General features: G+C 41.1%; 1 protein-coding gene across 1 annotated transcript; it reads left to right on the forward strand.

The window, feature by feature from the left end:
• Window positions 1-8,100: 8,100 nt before the first annotated feature.
• Window positions 8,101-18,521, forward strand: LOC139309984 (vomeronasal type-2 receptor 26-like). The gene is made up of 5 exons (XM_070934166.1): window positions 8,101-8,136; window positions 12,329-13,123; window positions 15,058-15,270; window positions 15,837-15,963; window positions 17,617-18,521. The coding sequence occupies exons 1-5, from the start codon at window positions 8,101-8,103 to the stop codon at window positions 18,519-18,521; spliced, it is 2,076 nt and encodes a 691-aa protein (XP_070790267.1).
• The last annotated feature ends 1,319 nt before the right edge of the window (window positions 18,522-19,840 follow it).

A 19,840-nucleotide genomic window follows, 5' to 3' on the forward strand; every position in this document is an offset into this window, starting at 1 on the left:
GTTATCATCATTATCATCCTCATCAACAACAACAACAAAATAATTTTTCAATTTAATCCTCCTTGTCTCCACAAGTCTTCTGATTCTTAAGTCCATACTGATCCACAACCAAAGGCAAATGATAGTCACCCTTCACCATTTCATTTTTATGAATGGAAGATGGGATGGAAATAAACCTCCATCAGGGTTAACAATCACAAATATACTATCATTCATTCATTCATTTTCCATAACCACCATCTCAGTCAATGACTCTGGGAAGCTTACAATACAGGAAATATATTACTTTATTTAAAGAAATTTAATATATTATTTAAATTTATTTAAAATATAGTCATTATATTAAAAACATTTTAAAATAAAAAAACCAGTAAAAACGCTACAAACATCTCAATTCAACATACTCAAGAGCAGGATATTTGGCTAGTTAGCAATATAGCCAGGAAATTGAACCCTTGGCATATTCAGCATCCCAGGCTTGGGAACAGTACTAACTAGGAGTCAAAATCATTCAATCATTAGAGTAGAACCATCATAATAGGAAGATGCCGTTTCATTAGTCACCCAGAAAAAAAAAATCTAATAGTAACCTATGACCCTTTCAGTCACTACTTTAAACTAAAATCAGTATTCAAGTGATAACTCAGGATTGAATTGAAAGAGGTATATATTCTGCATTTCTTTCAAGTATTTCCCCCTCATCTTTGTATTTCAGTCTCTTGTACAAAATAAGTCAAAACCGAGAAGCCCCAAGGAAGTCATAACAATTCAAGAAATTAGATATGCCCTGAAATGTAGTGAAATAGGAAGGAAAGAAGGAGAGGGTTAGAACTGCAAATGGAGGGAATGCAACTCCATCACACTCAATTACTTACATGTGAAACTGACTAGAAGGAGCCACATTGAAAGGCAATGTTATATGTGATATTGTTGTTGCGGTGACAACTACACTGATGAGATGGTCTCCTGGCTTGTAATAGCTCCATGGTTGTTTTCCATCCAGGTGCTCCAAACTCAGTGGGCACTTCATTCCAAGCTTCCCAGAGACTGGCTGGCACAGCATCAGCATCAGCATCAGAAGAAGTAGGAAGCTCATAATTCAGAGGGCTAAAACAACCTGCTTCCTATTTCTAAACAAGTATAACAAGGAGAGTAGAAAGTATTCAAAGAATCCTCACAAGATGGAAATGCCAGTGGCCCTTCCGATTCAGAGATAGATCAATGGAGCTTCCCATGGAAAGCAGAGAAAGGCATATTCAACAGCACAGACCCTGCCTGTCCGAAAACATGTGCCACAGGGAGCATGACCAGAGGCATTTATCCTTTTCTGATGCACCATCTCTTCCATGTTGGTTTAACCTCAAAGGCAGTCACTGGAGAAGTAGCAAGAGATAGTCTCAAAGAGCTGGATGGTCATAATTACAGTGTGAAGTAACTTCTCTAGGGATCACAAACATCTTTGTGTATCAAGAGGAGGAAAGCATGTTAGTGAAAAATCATAGAAATACCCCTGGGGGATACTATTCTGTAGTAGTTGTGATTCTTCCTATCCAGACATGTCCAGAAAGTGATGTGAGAATTAGGTAGTTCAGCACCCAGTTAATTGACTTTTGCTATCTTTCAATGTGGCATTTTTCCTCCAGAGACTGCTGGGGAAGGTCACTCAGAGTTATGGAGTTTGGTGTCCCTCTGGATTGATGACAGTTAACTCTAGTGCTGCCTGTCTTTTAATGACAAGAAAGCAATCAGTAACCTTAAATCCTCCTGATCTGAAGTGCTGAGCCTGTTTGTGATTTTTCTATTCTACTAGATCTCCATATATAAATCCTAAATCGCGACTGGTTTTAAAATGGTTAGTCCCTGAAGTGTAGGGAGATTTTCAATCTTCCAGATCTTGGTTGTCCCAAAGGTGCTTTTCAAAAGACAACTGAACTTTCTTTCTTTCTTTTTTCTTTTTCTAGAAAACATTTCACTTCTCATCCAAGAAGCTTCTTCGGTTGTTTCACTTCAGTTGCCCCGGAAGTGAAATTTTATTTCCATTTGGAAATATCTTTTTTTAAAATGAGAGCTGAAAATGACAGTCTGTGGACCCCATTGGGTCAATGGGGAGAAAGTTAAAGGGTAGACAAAAGTTTTTACTTTGTTCCTTGACACTTTCTGTGTGGACAAGGTTCTCTTTGCTGCCTATTTAATCAAATATATTGAATGTGGGCCCCTCCTGGGTTCTAAAACTTGCAGGAGGTTGACTTACAGGTAAGTCCATGCTATAACACTAGTCTCCATGATAGTGGAGTTGGTGCCTTTTGCCTTGGGAGAAGTAGTAGCATGCCACCACTTCAAGATAGAAGTTCAACATAGGCGAACAAACTCATCAAGAGTAGATTCAGCATCCATCTGCATATAAAATAAACTCTTTTGAAGAGTGTAAGCAAAGTCCACATTTTGGACAGAGAGGACTGCTGGTTTGGAAAATGGGTCAAAGTGGCCATCAATGTCAGGGGTCTGCAACCTTAAACACTCAAAGAGCCATTTGGACCTGTTTCCCACAGAAAAGAAGACACCGTGAGCCACAAAACTCCCGTGTCTGACTATTTCCTGAGCAGCCACAAAAATAGCATATATAGCTGAATTAAACATTTTGTTTTCTTCTGAAACTTTTATTTTCTTGGATTTATCCATGGCCTACTGGGGGTTGAAAAGCTCAATAAATTGCGTGCTGGTGGGTGTCGCATATTGGCGATTGTGACGCATATTTTTAGCAACGGAGCCACAGCAGAGGAATGAAAGAGCCACATGCGGCTCCAGAGCCGTGGGTTGCTGACCTCTGATCTATGTCAAAACTGAGCAGCCCTCTCTCAACAGAGGGGGAGGGATACAACATCATCTATCTCCAGTCTACAACACAGTCCTTTCAGCAGTTCCAAGGCTCCACACCCATTTGCACCACTCAGGTGACCCTGAGGACACAGTTAAACTTCCAAGTGGCCTCAATGACTCTCTAAAAGAATGCAAATGACCAGCTGTATGCAAGGAGTATAAATCCTTCCGTTCCCCACCATCCAGTCAGAGCTGAAGAACCTTCTTGGATGAGAAGCAAAATGTCTTCAAAGAAAAACAAGAAAGTCCAGTTGCCTCTTGAAAAAGCACTTTTGGGACAGTTATGACCTGGATGACTGAGAATCTCCACAGACACCTCAAGAGGTTACCTTGAATGGTTTCCAACGACTATCAGCTGGTCTCCAATCTTCTCTTTGGGGACAAGGTTTTTAAGAAGCTGCTCAACTAATGAGATTGCTGTAAGATTATCTAGAAAGATTTGAGTCAGGGTTAAGGCTGAGATAAATTACTGAGACACCTAGCAGTGGACATTTATGACTTCCAGATCTGTGGAGATTCTATTTCTGACTTTCTGATTTCCTGACGGGGTGGCATTTTCACATGCAAGGCTACTGGGCAATCTGTTGGTATTTTTGAATGTTCAATTCCTATTGAGAAAGAGATGGCAGTTGTGGCCAGGAAATCCTTTGAAGAGCTCCATCTGTTGTACTAATTGTGCTCTTTCCTAAATCAGGGGACATTTCAGACAGTCACTCAAGTATTGTATTTTTTCTTGATTGAAGTTGTATTTGTTTGTATTTCACTATTTAATAAAAAGAAAAGAAAGAACAGATAGGAAGACATGGGAAGGCCCAATACAGCTCATACAAAGAAAAATGAAATTACACTAATAGTATGTCTTAAAAAAAAGAATCTGGTAGTAGTTGAATTGAATGTAGGAATGTTGAACTTGGTTAACAATAATATTTGTTTTTTAACCTTTTATCCAAAAGGCCACAACGACATTGAGAACATCTACAAAACAAAGAAGGTCCATAATTACGGAGGGATTACGGAGACCTGGTTGGGCCTGGAGGTAGGGGTCCCTCTGGTAGAAATGTGCCCACCAGGCTTCCACGCATTCCATCAGCCGAGGCCTCAGGGGAGGGGCGGGGGAGTAGCGGTTATTATTAGAGAAGGCCTTAGGCCGAGGGAGACCACTGTTCCTCAGACAGCCGGTTGTGAGTCCCTCCTTGTGAAGTGGGGTCATGGGGTTCAGATGGGCTTGTTGATCACGTACCTGGCTCCCTGCCACGTGGCTGCAGCCCTGCCCGAGCTACTCAATGTTATCGCTGCGGTGGCGGTTGATACCCCCAGACTTATGGTCATGGGGGATTTCAACCTGCCGTCCGCGGGTGAGGCATCTGAGGTGGCTCGGGAGTTCATGGCTTCCATGACGGCCATGGACCTGACCCAGCTAATTTCTGGCCCTACGCACAGGGGGGGAAACACACTGGACCTCGGGACAGGGGTTGCTCCTCTGTCTTGGTCCTGTTAGATCTCTCAGCGGCTTTTGATACCATCGACCATGGTATCACGCTGCACCGGTTGGAAGAGTTGGGGGTGGGAGGCACCGTATTACGGTGGTTCTCCTCCTTTCTCTCCGACCGGTCGCAGTCTGTGTTGACAGGGGGGCAGAGATCGACCCCGAGGCCCCTCATATGTGGGGTGCCGCAGGGATCGGTCCTCTCGCCCCTTTTGTTCAACATTTATGTAAAGCCGCTGGGCGAGATCATCCGTGGTTTTGGGGTGAAGTACCACCAGTACGCTGACGACACCCAGCTGTACATCTCCACCCTGGACCACCCCAACGATGCCCTTGAAGTGATGTCCCGGTGCCTGGAGGCCGTACGGATCTGGATGGGGAGGAACAGGCTCAGGCTCAACCCATCCAAGACTGAGTGGCTGTGGTTTCCGACGTCCCAATATAGTCAGCTGGTGCCATCGCTGACTATTGGGGGCGAATCATTGGCCTCCACGGAAAGGGCTTGCAACTTGGGCGTCCTCCTGGATTCACGGCTGTCTCTAGAAGAGCACTTGACGGCCGTGACCGGGAGGATTTTTCATCAGGTTCGCCTGATTCACCAGTTGCGTCCCTTTCTAGATCGGGACTCCCTACACACGGTCACTCATGCCCTTGTCACCTCTCGTCTGGACTATTGTAACGCTCTCTACATGGGGCTCCCCTTGAGGTGCACTCAGAGGCTCCAACTGGCGCAGAGTGCGGCCGCGCGGGTGGTTATGGGAGCAACATGGAGCTCCCATGTTACACCTCTCCTGCGCGAGCTGCACTGGCTCCCAGTGGTCTTCCGAGTGCACTTCAAGGTTCTGGTTACCACCTTTAAAGCGCTCCATGGCTTAGGACCTGGTTATCTACGGGACCGCCTGCTACCACCAATAGCCTCCCACCGGGCAGTACGCTCCCATAGAGAGGGGCTCCTCCGGGTGCCGTCGGCCAAACAATGTCGACTGGCGGCCCCCAGGGGGAGAGCCTTCTCTGTGGGGGCACCTACGATCTGGAACGAGCTCCCCCAGGAGATACGGAGGATCCCGGATCTGCGCACCTTCCGCCGCGCGCTGAAAACATTTTTATTTCATCAAGCTGGCCTGGCCTAAATCTTCTCCCTTTTAAAATTTTTAAATTTAAATTTTAAACACTAATTTTAATTTGTTTAATTATGGGATATTTTTAAAATTGAGCCAAATTGTTTAATCTGTTTTAATCTATTTTAAATTTTATATTTCTGTGTTTTATATTTTGGCTGTTCACCGCCCTGAGTCCTTCGGGAGAAGGGCGGTATAGAAATCTAATAAAATAAAATAAAATAAAATAAAATAAATAAGGTATCTCCATACAATGTTTGATGTGTACGGGGCAAGAAACATACAATTCAACACAGTGTGGCTACCACTGCCATCTCAGCTGCAGACCTCACAGCCCACTGTTTATTTAATAAATCAAGAAATTTCAATTTGTCAAAGATGTCACTGTCTTACATTGATGCAGAAGGAATATGCAGAGAATATGAAGAAAAAAATGTCTATGTATTCCAGGGGTGGGCAACTGTGGCCCTTTTACAACCTGTGAACTTCAACTCCCAGAATTCCGGTTCAGCTTGGCTGTTTCAGGAATTCTGGGAGTTGAAGTCCACAGGTTGTAAAAGGGCCACAGTTGCCCACCCCTGATCTATTCTATAACTTTTTGTTCCTATTTACCCAATGATACATTCCATAAGCTTTCACTTTCCTGTCTCTTAATCACCTCTCATTCAAAAGCGGGTATTTGTAGAACAGATGGAAAGCAGAAGCAATTTAAAAAAATTAAAATATACGAAGATCCAACATAAAAGAAAATCACAAAAATATCCAGTGTTCAAGGGTACTAATTGCTTTCTTGGTGTTAGAAGTCAGGCAACACTAAAGTTAAGTGTCATGAATCTAGAGTGGCACTATACTCCATAACTATTGTTGATCTTCCCCAGCAGTCTTTGGAGACAGGAGATCACATTGAAGGACACCAGAAACCATTTTGTTTTGTTTTGATGTTTTCTCCGGCAATGCTTGCTAGACATGTCCTGACAGGAAGAACCATAGCCACAAGAGGACAATGTCCCCAGGGATGGTTTGGGATTTTTTACTAACATGATTTTCTCCAGCTATCATTCTGCAAATGGAAACCCAAAGAAGTTCACAATCCCCAGAGGAAAAGTTGTTTCTCACTATAATTATGAGCATCCCAGTTTTTCATATATCTTCAGCTGCTTCTCCAGCAATTATCTATGATGTAAACATCAGATTGAGGCAACATGGAAAGGATCTTGCATCAGAAAATAATAAAATGCAGGTTTTGGGACGGGCAGGAACTATGCTCTTGAATGTACCTTTCTTTCCTTGGTAAAGCTTAGTTTATCTCTATATGACTCTTGAAAGCCACCGTCTTGTGAGAGTGCTTTGAATTCTCTTAATTCTTCCTTTTGTTCTGATTTAAAAATGTGAAGTGGATTGATTCATCATATCAATTATGAACCTCCTGCTTCTACTTATGATGCTGCTAGTGTTCCTTCCAGTCTCTGGGAAGCTGAGAATGAAGTGCCCACTGAATTTGGAGAACCAGAATAGACAACATCCATGGAGCTATTACCACCCAGGAGATCATCTCATTAGTATTGTCACCTCTGCAACAACAATATCACATATAACATTGCCTTTCAACATGGCTCCTTCTAGTCAATCTCCCTTGTAAGTCATTCAGCGTGATCAAAGTTTCTTCCCTCTTTTTTGCAATTCTAACACTCTCGTTTTCTTCGGATTTCACTTATTCCTAAATTGTAGGTCCTGTCTCATTTCATGAATCATTTTGATTTCCATGGCTTCTCTATTTTGTCTTATTTTGTGGAAGAGACTGAAATACAAAGATAGGGAAGGGGGAAAAAATCCTGAAAGAAGTCCAGATTATTTTTCTCTCCCCTTTCCTCCCAGAATTCATCACTTCAACACTGATATTATTTACAGTGGATATTGAAAAGGTTGTAGTTACTTCTGCCAAGACTATTTCCATATTTTTAGAAAGGTTCATTGATATTTGAGGCCTGATCCTTATAGGAATAGAGGATGACTTGCTTTTCGAATGGCTTTTCTCAGTCACCTGTGAAACATCCTCTTCTTCTTATGATGGTTCCACTTTAATAATTAATTATTTTGCTACCTGGTTACTGGGTTGATGAAAATTAGTATTGCTACATGTTATCATGTGTTTGTGATTCTTAATGCTGATGGAGGTATATCTCTATCCCATCTTCTCAACACTCACAAATATTAAATGGTGATGGGTGACTAGTATATACCTGGTTTTGGATCAGTATTCATTTAATACAAAGTAAGTTTGTAAAGGCAAAGAGAATTAAATTAGAAAAGGTATTTTATTGTTCATGTTGATAATAATGGCAATAACATAAACATTTTTACACTAGTTTACTTTTTGATCAGTCAAGAATACTGCGCTTCATTTTTGCCATTCAAGTGATAAACAAGAATCCCCAGCTCCCGTACAACCTCACACTTGGCTACAACATCTATGACAATTATTTGAGCATACTTGGCACTTCAGATGCCTTGCTGGACATGCTCTCCACTGGAGAAGGCAATGTTCCAAACTACAGCTGTGGAAGGATGGTCAACCTTTTGGCTCTTCTTGATGCAGCTGCCAGGGACATCTCCATTCAAATGTCAACATTAGGAGGCCCCTACAAAGTCCTGCAGGTTTGTTTCTGTGTTTCTCTATTTGCTAAAATTAATGGGATACTAGTACATGAGCAATAGCTCCAACTCTATATTCTCCATTGAATTCAAGAGCTGCTTTTCACTAAGGCTATTTTAAGTGTCATGACTAGGGATTGTGTCAGCGGCCTATACAGTTAGTAGCTGATTCTGACAGCAAAGAGGCTGGTGCGGTGCTGCACCAGCAGCCTGTGCAGCTGGCACTCGAGTTGGACAATGAGGAGGCTGGAGAAGATGTGATGCCAGAGGTGGGGATTCAGCCAGGGCCTTCAGAACCTCCAGAAGCTCCCTTAAGTGAAGAGGACGAAGAGGAGGAGCCTCTTCTCGATGCACGGGCATGCAGAACTGCCAAAAGGCAAGAGTGGCTCCTCAGGAGGAGGTCTCCTCAAGAGTAAGCCTTGGGCCTAATTGGCCACTCCCTTAGCCTTTTTAAGGAAGGATGACGACTGAGGCAATTTGCAGGGAACAACTTCGTTCACTCTCCTTCATGTCTCGATCTTAGTTCTCTGCAAATTGCTTCTGGGCTTTCTGCCAACCATAGTAAGATTATGATTATTTATTCTTTGGATTCTTGTAGGCTGTTAAGAAAGTTAATTAACAGTCTTTGTTTGAAAAAGACTGATTTAATTTAGTAAACTAAGGTTTGTACAGGCTTTGTGTGTGCTGCATTCTTTGGGGTCCGTAGCTGGGGCAGAACAGATTGGGATTCACACTGGTGAGGTGGCAAGGATCAGGTAGGCATATCCTCTCATGTCACCATCTCCATTAATTTGGGCATTTCTACACCAGACGTCTGAAGGTGAGGAGAGGCTCTATGTCCAATCAAAGGCTTCTGTATAAGAGGAAGGTGCAGCAATGATGGGAAACTCATATTTTGTACACAGACCCAAACTAATAATACTTTCAAAGATGACCAAATCTCAGATTTGTGAAATAGTATCCTTAGTTATAATTGTCTTACGGATTCATTAGCACCACTAACATTAATTAATCACTTTATTATAAAAAATAGCATATTAGCCAACACGCCAACTATTTTTTAACATATTCATGATCAAATTTATCATGAAAGCCTTGAAGCACAATCAAGTCCCCCTTTCTATCAGCTAAACTATTCAAACAACATCCAAACTAGATGGCTCCTCTATTGATAGGTATCTTCACGGTTATAAATAATGCCTGCCATAAGTAGTTGTGTGAAAAATGTCAGTAGTAGCTAGTGTATTTAAAAAGAAAAAAGAAATAAAAAGGATCCTAGCAATTAAAGGTCCATTAGTCTAATAGATATTGTCACTATAATGTATGCTAGGTTCCTCTTAAATAGAGTTGAGAGTGGGTAGATGAAAAGTGTATTCCTTGCTGAAGAATAAGCAGGCTTAAAATAGGGTTGGTCCATAATTTAGAATTGTTTTTGCCTTAAATCATCTAAGTAGAAAATATGTCACTTGCAAACCTTGGTGAAGCATTTGACACAGTAAACAGAGAAATATTATGGAGGAAATGGATTTGCCCTTAAAATGGAACCCAGACAATTGACCCTGATCGAAGCCTTTTCTACAATCAAGCCAGTGGTGGGTTGCTACCGGTTTGCCCCGGTTCAGGCAAACCGGTAGCGGCTCACTCACCCAGAGATCATCAGAATTGCTCTGCGAATGTACAGAATCTTCTGCACATGTGCAGAACTACTGCGCTCATACTAGCGAAGCAAGCAAGCGCACCTGCGTGCTCCTGATAGCAAACCGGTAGCGCCGGGATTTGAAACCCACTACTGAATCAAGCTCTTGTTTGAAAATAGGGTTTGGAGCCACAACATGGTCCTTGCCAAGGGTAAGATAAGGATGCATACTTGCAACATTTGTTATTTAGTCTAGACATTAGCAACCATTAATTACCAGGTCTAATAAAAGATCCTGTAGTAGTACACATGCCTAAGATGATACATATATATTATATTTGCACCAATACAATTATCATGCTTGCAAATTCTGTAGGCTGTTAAGAGGGCTTGGCTCCTACTGACATAATATTTCTCTGATTATTAATAAATCAAATGAAAAAGTAATGATCTTTGGAAAATGTTATCATAGCCATAGATGGCTATTCAATGGTGACCTTTAGAGTAACTTACCACCTTTTATTACCTAGAAATTGTTTTCTCTGAGACTGGATCATGGCTCCCTTTTCATAAAAGAGGCTCACTTACAGCAAAGCGTAGTGATTGTATGCTATGTAGCTAACCAGCTTCCTTGCCAAATTTATTCTAGTACATAATGCCAAAGTTACCCTCCATGCATTTACATGAAGCTGAAGTTTGGTACTTAAAATCTATCACTATAAGAACAAACACAATCAGATCATCAGAGAAGTACCTTGCGGGTGGATAAAAAACATGTTGGCTGCTGCTCTCACAGCTGAATTGGGAATTTATAAAATTGTTCTTTGTCTAGAATTAGCAAAAGTTAGCTAAAATAATTGGTGTGAAATTAAAATGAGCCAAACTAAGAGTTTTCCAAAATTGGGTCTGTTAGAAAAGACAAAAATTCAGTTAAAGACTTTTTGGATTCGACAACTGACAAATTATTTTAGGAGCCATGGTCTCCCTGTTTCTTCTAGAACTATGGAATAAGCTCAGAAGAGCCTAGTATAAGAGCAGTGGCACAGTGGTTAAAATGTTGTACTGCAGGCTACTTCTGCTGGCTGCCGGCTGCTAGCAGTTTGGCAGTTCGATTCTCACCTGCTCAAGGTTCACTCAGCCTTCCATCCTTCCGAGGTCAGTAAAATGAGGACCCAAATCATTGGGGGAAATATGATGACTCTGTAACACGCCCAACGAAAGAAGAGTCTGAGGCCTGAAGTTCCTCAAAGTTCCATTTTATTAGAGTTGTCATATTGGCACATCTGGGAAAAACCAAATCTGAAAGCTTCCAGGTTTTTCCCACCCAAAGGAAAATCCAAATCCCTGTGCCCAGCACCCACATGTCCATCACATGGTCCAATCAAGCACCATCACAACTGGAGATGCCTCCCAGTTCCAACCCTCCAGATACAGGGCAAGATGTCCTTGATTCTCTGAGAAAGGAATGTTATTATGCCTATATATCACCCTGGCTCCATATAATCCCCCTCCCAGTTTCCCACAATAGTAAATGTGGCAGGCCTGAAGATCCAATGCGAAAGATGGCTTCCAGGCCTGATAGAGGGCTGTAAAGCACTATGAGGCAGTATATAAGTCTAAGTGCTATTGCTAGAAAGATTGTTGCATAAAAAATCTGGGATATCCTGGAGAGAAACATATAACCATCCTCAGTAGAACTGGCACATTGAAATGAATAATCTGGTACAAATACACCTTCCAAATTGCCCACATACTTAAATGCAGAAATGCCTATAAGTATTATAAGTGGCATTTTCTTAAGCAAGATTTGAACAGCAGAACACAATGATTAAATATGGAAGAATTAATGAAGTCCCTTATAATGAACAAACATATGTATAAAGCTCCAGAGGCAGAAGATGTAACATATATATTATTTGAATGTCAATTGTATACAGGGGTGGGATTCTACCGGTTCAGACCGGTTTAGGTGAACCGGTAGCTCCAACGATCAGCTGGGAGCGAACCAGTTCGCTCAGACAATCAGCTGGGCCCGCCCTTGTGCTTTACTTATCTTTATCTTCACAGCTGATTAACATGGCAGAACGGATTGCCACACCTCAGCTTTGATTCCCTAGCACTAATGCGGAAGGTGATTTTTCACCACCAAACCGGTTGTTAAACCGGAAGGATCCCACCACTGATTGTATATAGAAAAAAGGATATCAGTATTCTTGGATCTGTAGTGCACATTAGACAAACAACCTATTGGGACCCTTATATTAAAATAAATTATTTTCTGTGCAGTAAAAATTGAAAAAAAAATATGTACTGTATAATGCAGTCCTTCATTTCAGTTCACTTGAAATCATACCATTGGGCTATTGTGGTAAATTGCAGATGTGATACAGAAACTTAATTTTTCTTCTTTCTTCTTCTTCTTATTTTTACTTAATGGCTTTTTATTTCATTTTTATATATGATCTTGTTAATATTCTGTTTTATATTGTATCTCCATATGGCCTAATGACTAATGAACAATAAGCTAATGTAATACAGCATTCTTCACTGCTTTTTCAGATCAGTTTTGTAACTGATTCAGGGGTTCTGAGTGATAAAAGTCAATTTCCTTTTTTCCATCGGATGCTCCCCAAAGAAGGATTCCACTACCTAGGAATTATCCAAGTGCTCCTGCATTTCAGATGGACCTTGATTGGTCTCTTTGCTTCAGACACAGAGAATGGAGAGAATTTCATGAGGACTTTCACTCCTTTGCTTGTCAGGAATGGAATTTGTGTTGTTATATCCCAACGATTCCCAATGAGAGCACATATAGCATCGCTTATTGATGTCGTCTCCGCATGGAGACAAGTCAATGTCTTTGTTCACTTCATAGAATATGTTTCCATTTGGGACAGAATTCTTCCTTTCCATTTAGCACTGATGCATTTGCCAGAAGTCATTGAAGGGAAAGTCTGGATTATGACAGGCTTGGGAGTATATCTATTGAAAAACCACCTGTTTCTCAAATACATCCATAGTATCTGGACCTTTGCTTTTCAGGAGAAAAAAAGACCAAAAGATGATGTGTTTGAATACAATCTCTTTGTGGAACCCCATTTTGAAGACAGGTCTTTTCACTGTTTTTTTTCAAAACATGTCTTTTCTGCCAAAGGCCGGAAAAGATGCACCCAGAAAGCACCACTGGAGATCCAAGAGAAAAAGGACAGAATCCGGATCAAAAATGATCCCCATGTTTACAGTCTCATTAAGACTCTGGCCCATACCTTGAATGTTGCATATTCCTCCAGATCCAGGAGGAGAAGGAAGGAGAGCAAAGAGAGGTTGGTGAGTCCAAGGCTTGAGCCATGGCAGGTATGGGGTCCCAACAAGGAACCTTCAAGCTGAGTTCCTTTACAGAAGGAATCCAAAGGAGGAGGAAAACCTTTTCAACCTTCTTGTGCTACAAAAGTTTAATAGGTTTGACCAATCTAATCATTTGAGGCCATAGTGTTCCAAAGAGCAGGCAACTTGACATTTTGATGTTACATACTGTTAATTTTAAAAAGATTCTGCAATGTAGTAACATAGAGTAACATAAAAGATTCATACAATGTAGTAACATGTAGTAACTGTAGTAACATGCACATATTTTAAGATATGAGAATCCTCTATGTTACTACATTGCAGAAACTTAGCTTCATAAATTTGAAGGAGACTGTTAGATCATCTAGACTTCTTTGCAGGAATCCCAAATGGTTGCCTGGCCTTTGTATTAAGACAATCAATGAAGGAGAAACTGAGAAAGAAACTCAGAAAGGATCCTCGCTAACTTTTCAAACCATCAGAAGGGTTAATGTGGGATTAGAGCTTTCAGACTTTTAGATTATGATAATGTAGACTGACAATAAAGTAGAATCAGCTCAAGAAATGGTGTACTCTGTCTGGTCTCTGTGGGAAAATATTAGACAACCTCCTTCTTGACTTTGAAATCCATGCTTTCTGGTAATCAAACTGTTGCTTATAATGATGTTATGAATAATTTCTTTCTTTTTTTGATTCAGTTTTTTGTTAATTGCTCTAGACCAGTGATGGCTAACGTTTTTGTCATATAATAATAATGCTAATAATGCAATGTGTGCATAACCTCCTGTGCGCTCCCCCTGTGCATGAGTGTGTGCACCCTCCATGTGCACCCCACCCCACATATGTGTGTGTGACCCCTGTACTTCCCTTGCTCCCATGCATGCATGTGTGATCTCATACATGCCCCCCGCCCCACATGTGCGAGCCTCTCCTGCTCATGCATGCATCACCCTCGCCCCCCGCCCATGCACTCATGTCTCCCACATGTATCCTGCCCCAGGGCATGCACGGCAAAGACTGAAAACCAGCTGGCCAGGGGGAGGTACGCACGCCTGCATGGTGGAGCTGAGCTGGGGCAACGACTCGCGTGCCCACAGAAAGGGCTCTGTGTGCCACCTGTGGCACACGTGCCATAGGTTCACCATCATGGCTGTAGACTATTCCCTATAACTAATTTATTTATTGGTTCGATTTATATGCCACCTGTTATGTCAGCGTGTTTCCCTAGCAACTGAAATGCCTGTTCCTAATTGGTTAGTTAGCAGCTGGCTGGAGCATGGGAGTTCCGTGCTCCCTGATTGGTTAAGGCTCCTGACAGCCACATATAAAAGAGCTGTCAGGCTGTAGTTGCTTGTTCCTACGTTTGGATGTTAAGACGTGTTGTTTAATAAAGAGTTATAATCACGGTCTCGCATGTCGCCTCAGTCCTTAACTTCCCCCACTACACAACACCGCCCTTCTCCGGAAACTCAGGGCGGCTTACAATGCGTTAAGCAATAGCCGTCATACTTTTGTATATACCTGCTTAGTAGGGCTTTCGGCTCCCCCTAAGCGGTGTTCTTTTTTATACAAAGTCAGCTTATTGTCCCCACAGTCCGGGTCCTCATTTTACCTACCTCGGAAGGATGGAAGGCTGAGTCAACCTTGAGCCTGGTGAGATTTGAACTTGCAGTAATTGCAGGCAGCTGGCAACTAACTGCTACTTAACAGCACTTTAGTCCGCTGCACCACCAAGGCTCCTATGTCTTGTTGACAAATTTTACTGAACCTTTGTTTTTAAAGATAGTGGTAACACCCATCTAAGGTGGTAACTTCCATCTAAGGATATCTGCAAATTAAAGCACACTAGAAGAAAGATTCAAATATGAAAAGACCATGTGGGATAAAAAAAAAAAAAAAAAACCAAGGTTCTGCTTTAAAATTGCACTATGTTTCCATTCTAGTTCCACCCATTTCTGAAGAATGATGAGTTTTGCAATCTTTCCCAACGGAAACTCTACTTGGACCAAAACAGAGATGTAGCAGCAGATCTAAGTATTATCAGCTGGGTGGTTCTCCCCTTGGAGGATCCCGTCAAACAGCAACTGGGCACTTTGGAAAGACAAAGATTTGTTATCAACCAAGATGCCGTTTCACGACTAAAGTTGCTCAACAAGGCGGGTTAAATATGGGCTTCCTCCCTTTGTTTCTTAAAGTCTTAGAAGCCAAGAGAGATGGGCAGTTAAGAAATATGAAATATAAATAAATAAATAACATTTCATATGGATTAAAAGTAGTCACCAATGTGGATGACCTTCACTGAATGTAGGGACTAGATCCCTGTCAGTTGTCTTAGATGGCTTGGGACACTGAGCTTGTTGATCAGGAAGGTCGGCAGTTTGGCAGTTCGAATCCCTAGTACAGGTCTTCTGCGTGAGCAGGGAGTTGGACTAGATGACCTCCAAGGTCCTTTCCAACTCTGTTACTGTTAAAGAAAGTTTCAAAAAAATATTCAGTAGAAAAGTTCTTTATTGCAATGTTATACACCAGGAGCAAAGGGCAATAACTAAATGAAGAATCTACTAGTAGTTGCATATCCTGCAATTGTTTGAACTAGAATTAGTGATTACTTATTTATGTAAGCGAAGCCCATAGATTATTTGGCTAATGTTCAGGTTTACATCCATTTTCCATAGATTAGTCCTAACACATTTTTTTTTGTTTTGTTTTGTTTTCTGGTTAGTCTCTTCCTCAGTCCAGATGTACGGACAACTGTCCTCCTGGATTTTTCAAACGGGTTCAGGAAGGAAAGTCAGTTTGTTGCTTTGACTGTGTTCCTTGTCCAGAGGGGACCATCTCACTGCAAGAAGGTGGGTGATACCAGAACAAAAGGTATTGGATTCATCCAAAGCATTTTGATCAATGTGCATGTTAAAAGAGCACATGTTAGGAGGACATGGTGGATTGGGAAAGGTTACTTCTACCACAAAAATCTCTCTTGTCACTTTGCAAGCGTCTTTATATGTTTCCTTAGGAATATCTGAAGTCTTGAAGTTTTCTTAGGAATATTTGAAATCAAACTCAATTGCAGAAAATACAACTTCAGCAATAGTGGTCAATATCTGGAATGCTGTACCTGACTCCATCATTACTTCCTCAAACCCCCATAGCTTTAACCTTAGACTGTCTACTGTGGGCCTCACAGCATTCCTAAGAGATCTGTAAGGGGGTGTGCATAAGCGCACCAGCATGCCTGCTTTCCCTGTCTTACTGTCCCCATTTATTTGTACTTATTTCCTGTGTTCATATCCATGTTTATACTTATATCTGTTCTCGTAAATGTTTGACAAACTAAATAAATAAAATAAATAAATGTCTTCAAGCTAATGGCTTTTGATCACCCAAATCAACCTTAATTTATAGTCTAAAAGATTAATATGTCAATTAATCAGTCTTAATCTTTATTAAGATAATAATGTCAGGGTTCCAAGTAATACATCCATAGCAGGGGTGGGTTCTACTTACCTTTACTACCTGTTCGCAGCGGGGCTTGCTTTGCTCATGTGTGTGCTCTTCTATGCATGCACAGAAGCATTTTGATGATGTCGGGGTCGGTGGGTGGAGCCTCCCGCCAGTTTTACTACTGGTTCTATAGAACCGGTGCGAACCGGGGGCAACCCACCACTGATCCATAGCAAGCAAAACTCCGAGACAGGTAGATTCCTCAAAGAATAGTTTTATTGGATAGATCATATTGGCACAGTTCTGGTGAAAACCAACTCTGGAGGTTCCTGTGGTTTTCACCTAATTAAAAGTAAAAGTTTTCCCCCTTTCCCAAACAATCAGTTACATGGTCCAATCAAGGTGCCGTCCAGTTGCCTGGTAACTTCCCTCTCTCTGGCCACCTGTAAGAAGGTCCTTGGTTTCCAGGAGACAATATTTTGCTATTTTACCCCAACTATCTCAATTCCACCCCTACCTATCCCTCAGCTTCAGTGAGGCAACACTGAAGCTTCAAAATGGCTTCGGTCAGGTCAGGTTCAGGGTTGACAAATAGAGCCACATAAGCCGAATGATCTTAGTTGGAGGACTGTGGAGAGAGAGAGTGGTTGGGTTCCAAAAAAAAAAAAAAAAAACAAGCAAACAAATGACTCATCATTAATTCTATTGAGAAGATGTCAGTGCAAAAGTAAAGATATAAGCTAAATTTACCATGATTGTGGATAAAACCTACTTATTTCCTCTCCAGTGCTCTAACAGTCCTTGTTATGGATTAATAGATAAAACACAAATATTTCTGATAGCTTAGTTCATCAGTCCCACATTCAGCATAACCACCATCATGGATTCTATCAGGCATTTAGGTTTTAGGAGATAGCCAGACAAGTGTTCATATATATTTACCATTTACTATGACTCTCCTGCTTCTCAGTATCAAATATCATCCAAAGAAGACTTTTTTTGAAAAAAAAATGTGAGAGGAGAGATTGTAAAAGAAATATTACTTTCTGGTTTTTTTCCAGATACTGAAAAATGCACAAAGTGCCCAAATGATCAATATCCAACTCAGAATCAAGTCCAATGTATCCCCAAAAGAATAACCTTCCTTTCTTATAAAGAGCATCTGGGCATCATCCTGGTCTCCTTTGCTCTACTATTGTTCCTAACCACAGGCTTTGTTTTAATCGTGTTTCTTAAATATCGAGAAACTCCCATTGTCAAAGCCAACAATCGGGACCTCTCCTACATCCTCCTGGTCTCCCTCCTGCTCTGCTTCTTGTCTTCCTTTCTTTTCATTGGACAATCCAGGAGAACCACCTGCCTTCTCCGACAAACGGTGTTTAGCATTGTCTTTTCAGTAGCCGTGTCTTCTGTGTTAGCCAAGACAATCACAGTTGTGCTGGCCTTTCTAGCCTCAAAACCAGGGAATAGGATGAGAAGATGGTTGGGGAAGAGCTTGGCTAACTCCATCATCCTTTCTTGTTCTGGTGTTCAAATGTTCATCTGTGCCCTGTGGCTAGCAGTTGCTCCCCCTTTCCCTGACTCTGACCTGCACTCCCAGCCTGGAGAGATCATCCTTCAATGCAATGAAGGCTCTGTCACCATGTTTTATGCCATCCTCGGCTACATGGGTTTCCTTGCTGCCATTTGCTTCACAGTAGCTTTTCTAGCCAGGAACCTACCTGGGGCATTCAATGAAGCCAAGCTGATCACCTTCAGCATGCTGGTCTTCTGCAGCGTCTGGGTCTCCTTTGTGCCGACCTACCTGAGCACCAAAGGGAAATACATGGTGGCTGTGCAAGTTTTCTCCATTTTGGCCTCTGGGGCTGGACTGCTATGCTGCATCTTCTTTCCCAAGTGCTACATTATCATCCTGAGACCAGATCTAAACACTAAGGAACGTTTAATGATAAAAGTAGGGAACTGATAGTGAAACTGTTTCTTAGACTGATAACATTTTATTATTTATTGCAGTTATTGGATTTGTGTGCTTCCTTTCTGTTAGACAATAAGGTTATTTAAAATCAATAATAATGACAATTTTTTTGTTTATTTATTAGATTTTTATGCTCTTTATTAGTTTATAAGTAATGCAGGGTGGTGAACATATTTTTACATCTTTCCTCTTTCTCATTTTGGGCTGAAAGAATTGGCAGCTCAAACTCATCCAGCCAGTTTTCATGCCTAAGGCAGCTTTAAAACTCACAGTCTGCTAGTTTCTAGGCCAGCAACTTAGCCACTAGACTATCTGTTTGATAATTAAGATAAAGGAAATGAAAATATGAAGAGTGTAAAACCAGTCCAATTAAAATCCACAATAAAGGTCAAACAGTAAAAGAAATGAATTCATAATTAAAATTGCCATGCAACCAGGGAAGAAAGAATCCAAGGTGGGATAAAAACATTAATCTAAGTCTGTTTGAACATAGTCTCTTTGTCCCTATGCATTCTTCTCCAAAGTAGGGGGTGGAAGTAGAGCTGGGTTTCATCCTGTATTTATTTATTTATTTATTTATTTATTTATTTATTTATTTATTTATTTATGTAACCATGTATTCAATACACATTTAGTACATCATTCATTTCTTCCATGTGACATCTTGGTGTTGATGTCAGCACTTCAACCTGCATTTACTCTAGTGCTGACATAAGAAGGGGCCAGCTGGCAAGAGGACGCTTGACACTTCACCTACTTATTTTCCTTGAAGATAATATCCCCTAGGAGATGAGAGGGAGGGGGGGCCATTCCTGGGAGCTTAGGTAGTAGATATGAGGAGAGTGATTTGGAAGAAAGCCAATGAGACGCAGAGATTTGGGGAACGGAAAGGGAGGGTTTGGGGTCAGTAAGCCAGAGCTGACTACACCACAATCGGGGCCAGATTGTCATGCTTAATAAAATGAAAGATTTCTTCAAAGACTATCTGTTTGGAAATACAATTTATTTTATTTGAAGATGATATTGAAACCTGACAGTTAACTCCAAAAACTTCTTTTCTATTGTCTCTTCTATCTTCATTCTCGCCAAGTCCATTACAAAAATTTCCCACTCATCTAATATTCTAGTTATAACATATTTTATCTATCTCTATTAAAGCTTATTTATATCTTTTTTCTAATCAATAGGGGGATGGGGCTCGTTAAATGGCTGGTACGAGCATGTATTACCACTGGGATGGTAGGGGGATATTATTTAAATAATAATAATAATAATAATAATAATAATAATAATAATAATAATAATAATAA

The sequence above is a fragment of the Pituophis catenifer genome, unplaced genomic scaffold (assembly GCF_029215685.1).
Source record: "Pituophis catenifer annectens isolate HBS135680 unplaced genomic scaffold, rPitCat1.0.hap2 SCAF_2, whole genome shotgun sequence".
NCBI classification, from domain to species: domain Eukaryota; kingdom Metazoa; phylum Chordata; class Lepidosauria; order Squamata; family Colubridae; genus Pituophis; species Pituophis catenifer.

Excerpts from the sequence above, each read along its gene's own strand:
- LOC139309984 (XM_070934166.1), top strand. The coding sequence starts at position 8,101 with ATGTCAACATTAGGAGGCCCCTACAAAGTCCTGCAG. Across the intron at positions 13,124-15,057 it reads CAAGGCTTGAGCCATGGCAG|TTCCACCCATTTCTGAAGAA; the intron begins GTATGGGGTCCC and ends TTTCCATTCTAG. Across the intron at positions 15,271-15,836 it reads GACTAAAGTTGCTCAACAAG|TCTCTTCCTCAGTCCAGATG; the intron begins GCGGGTTAAATA and ends TTTTCTGGTTAG.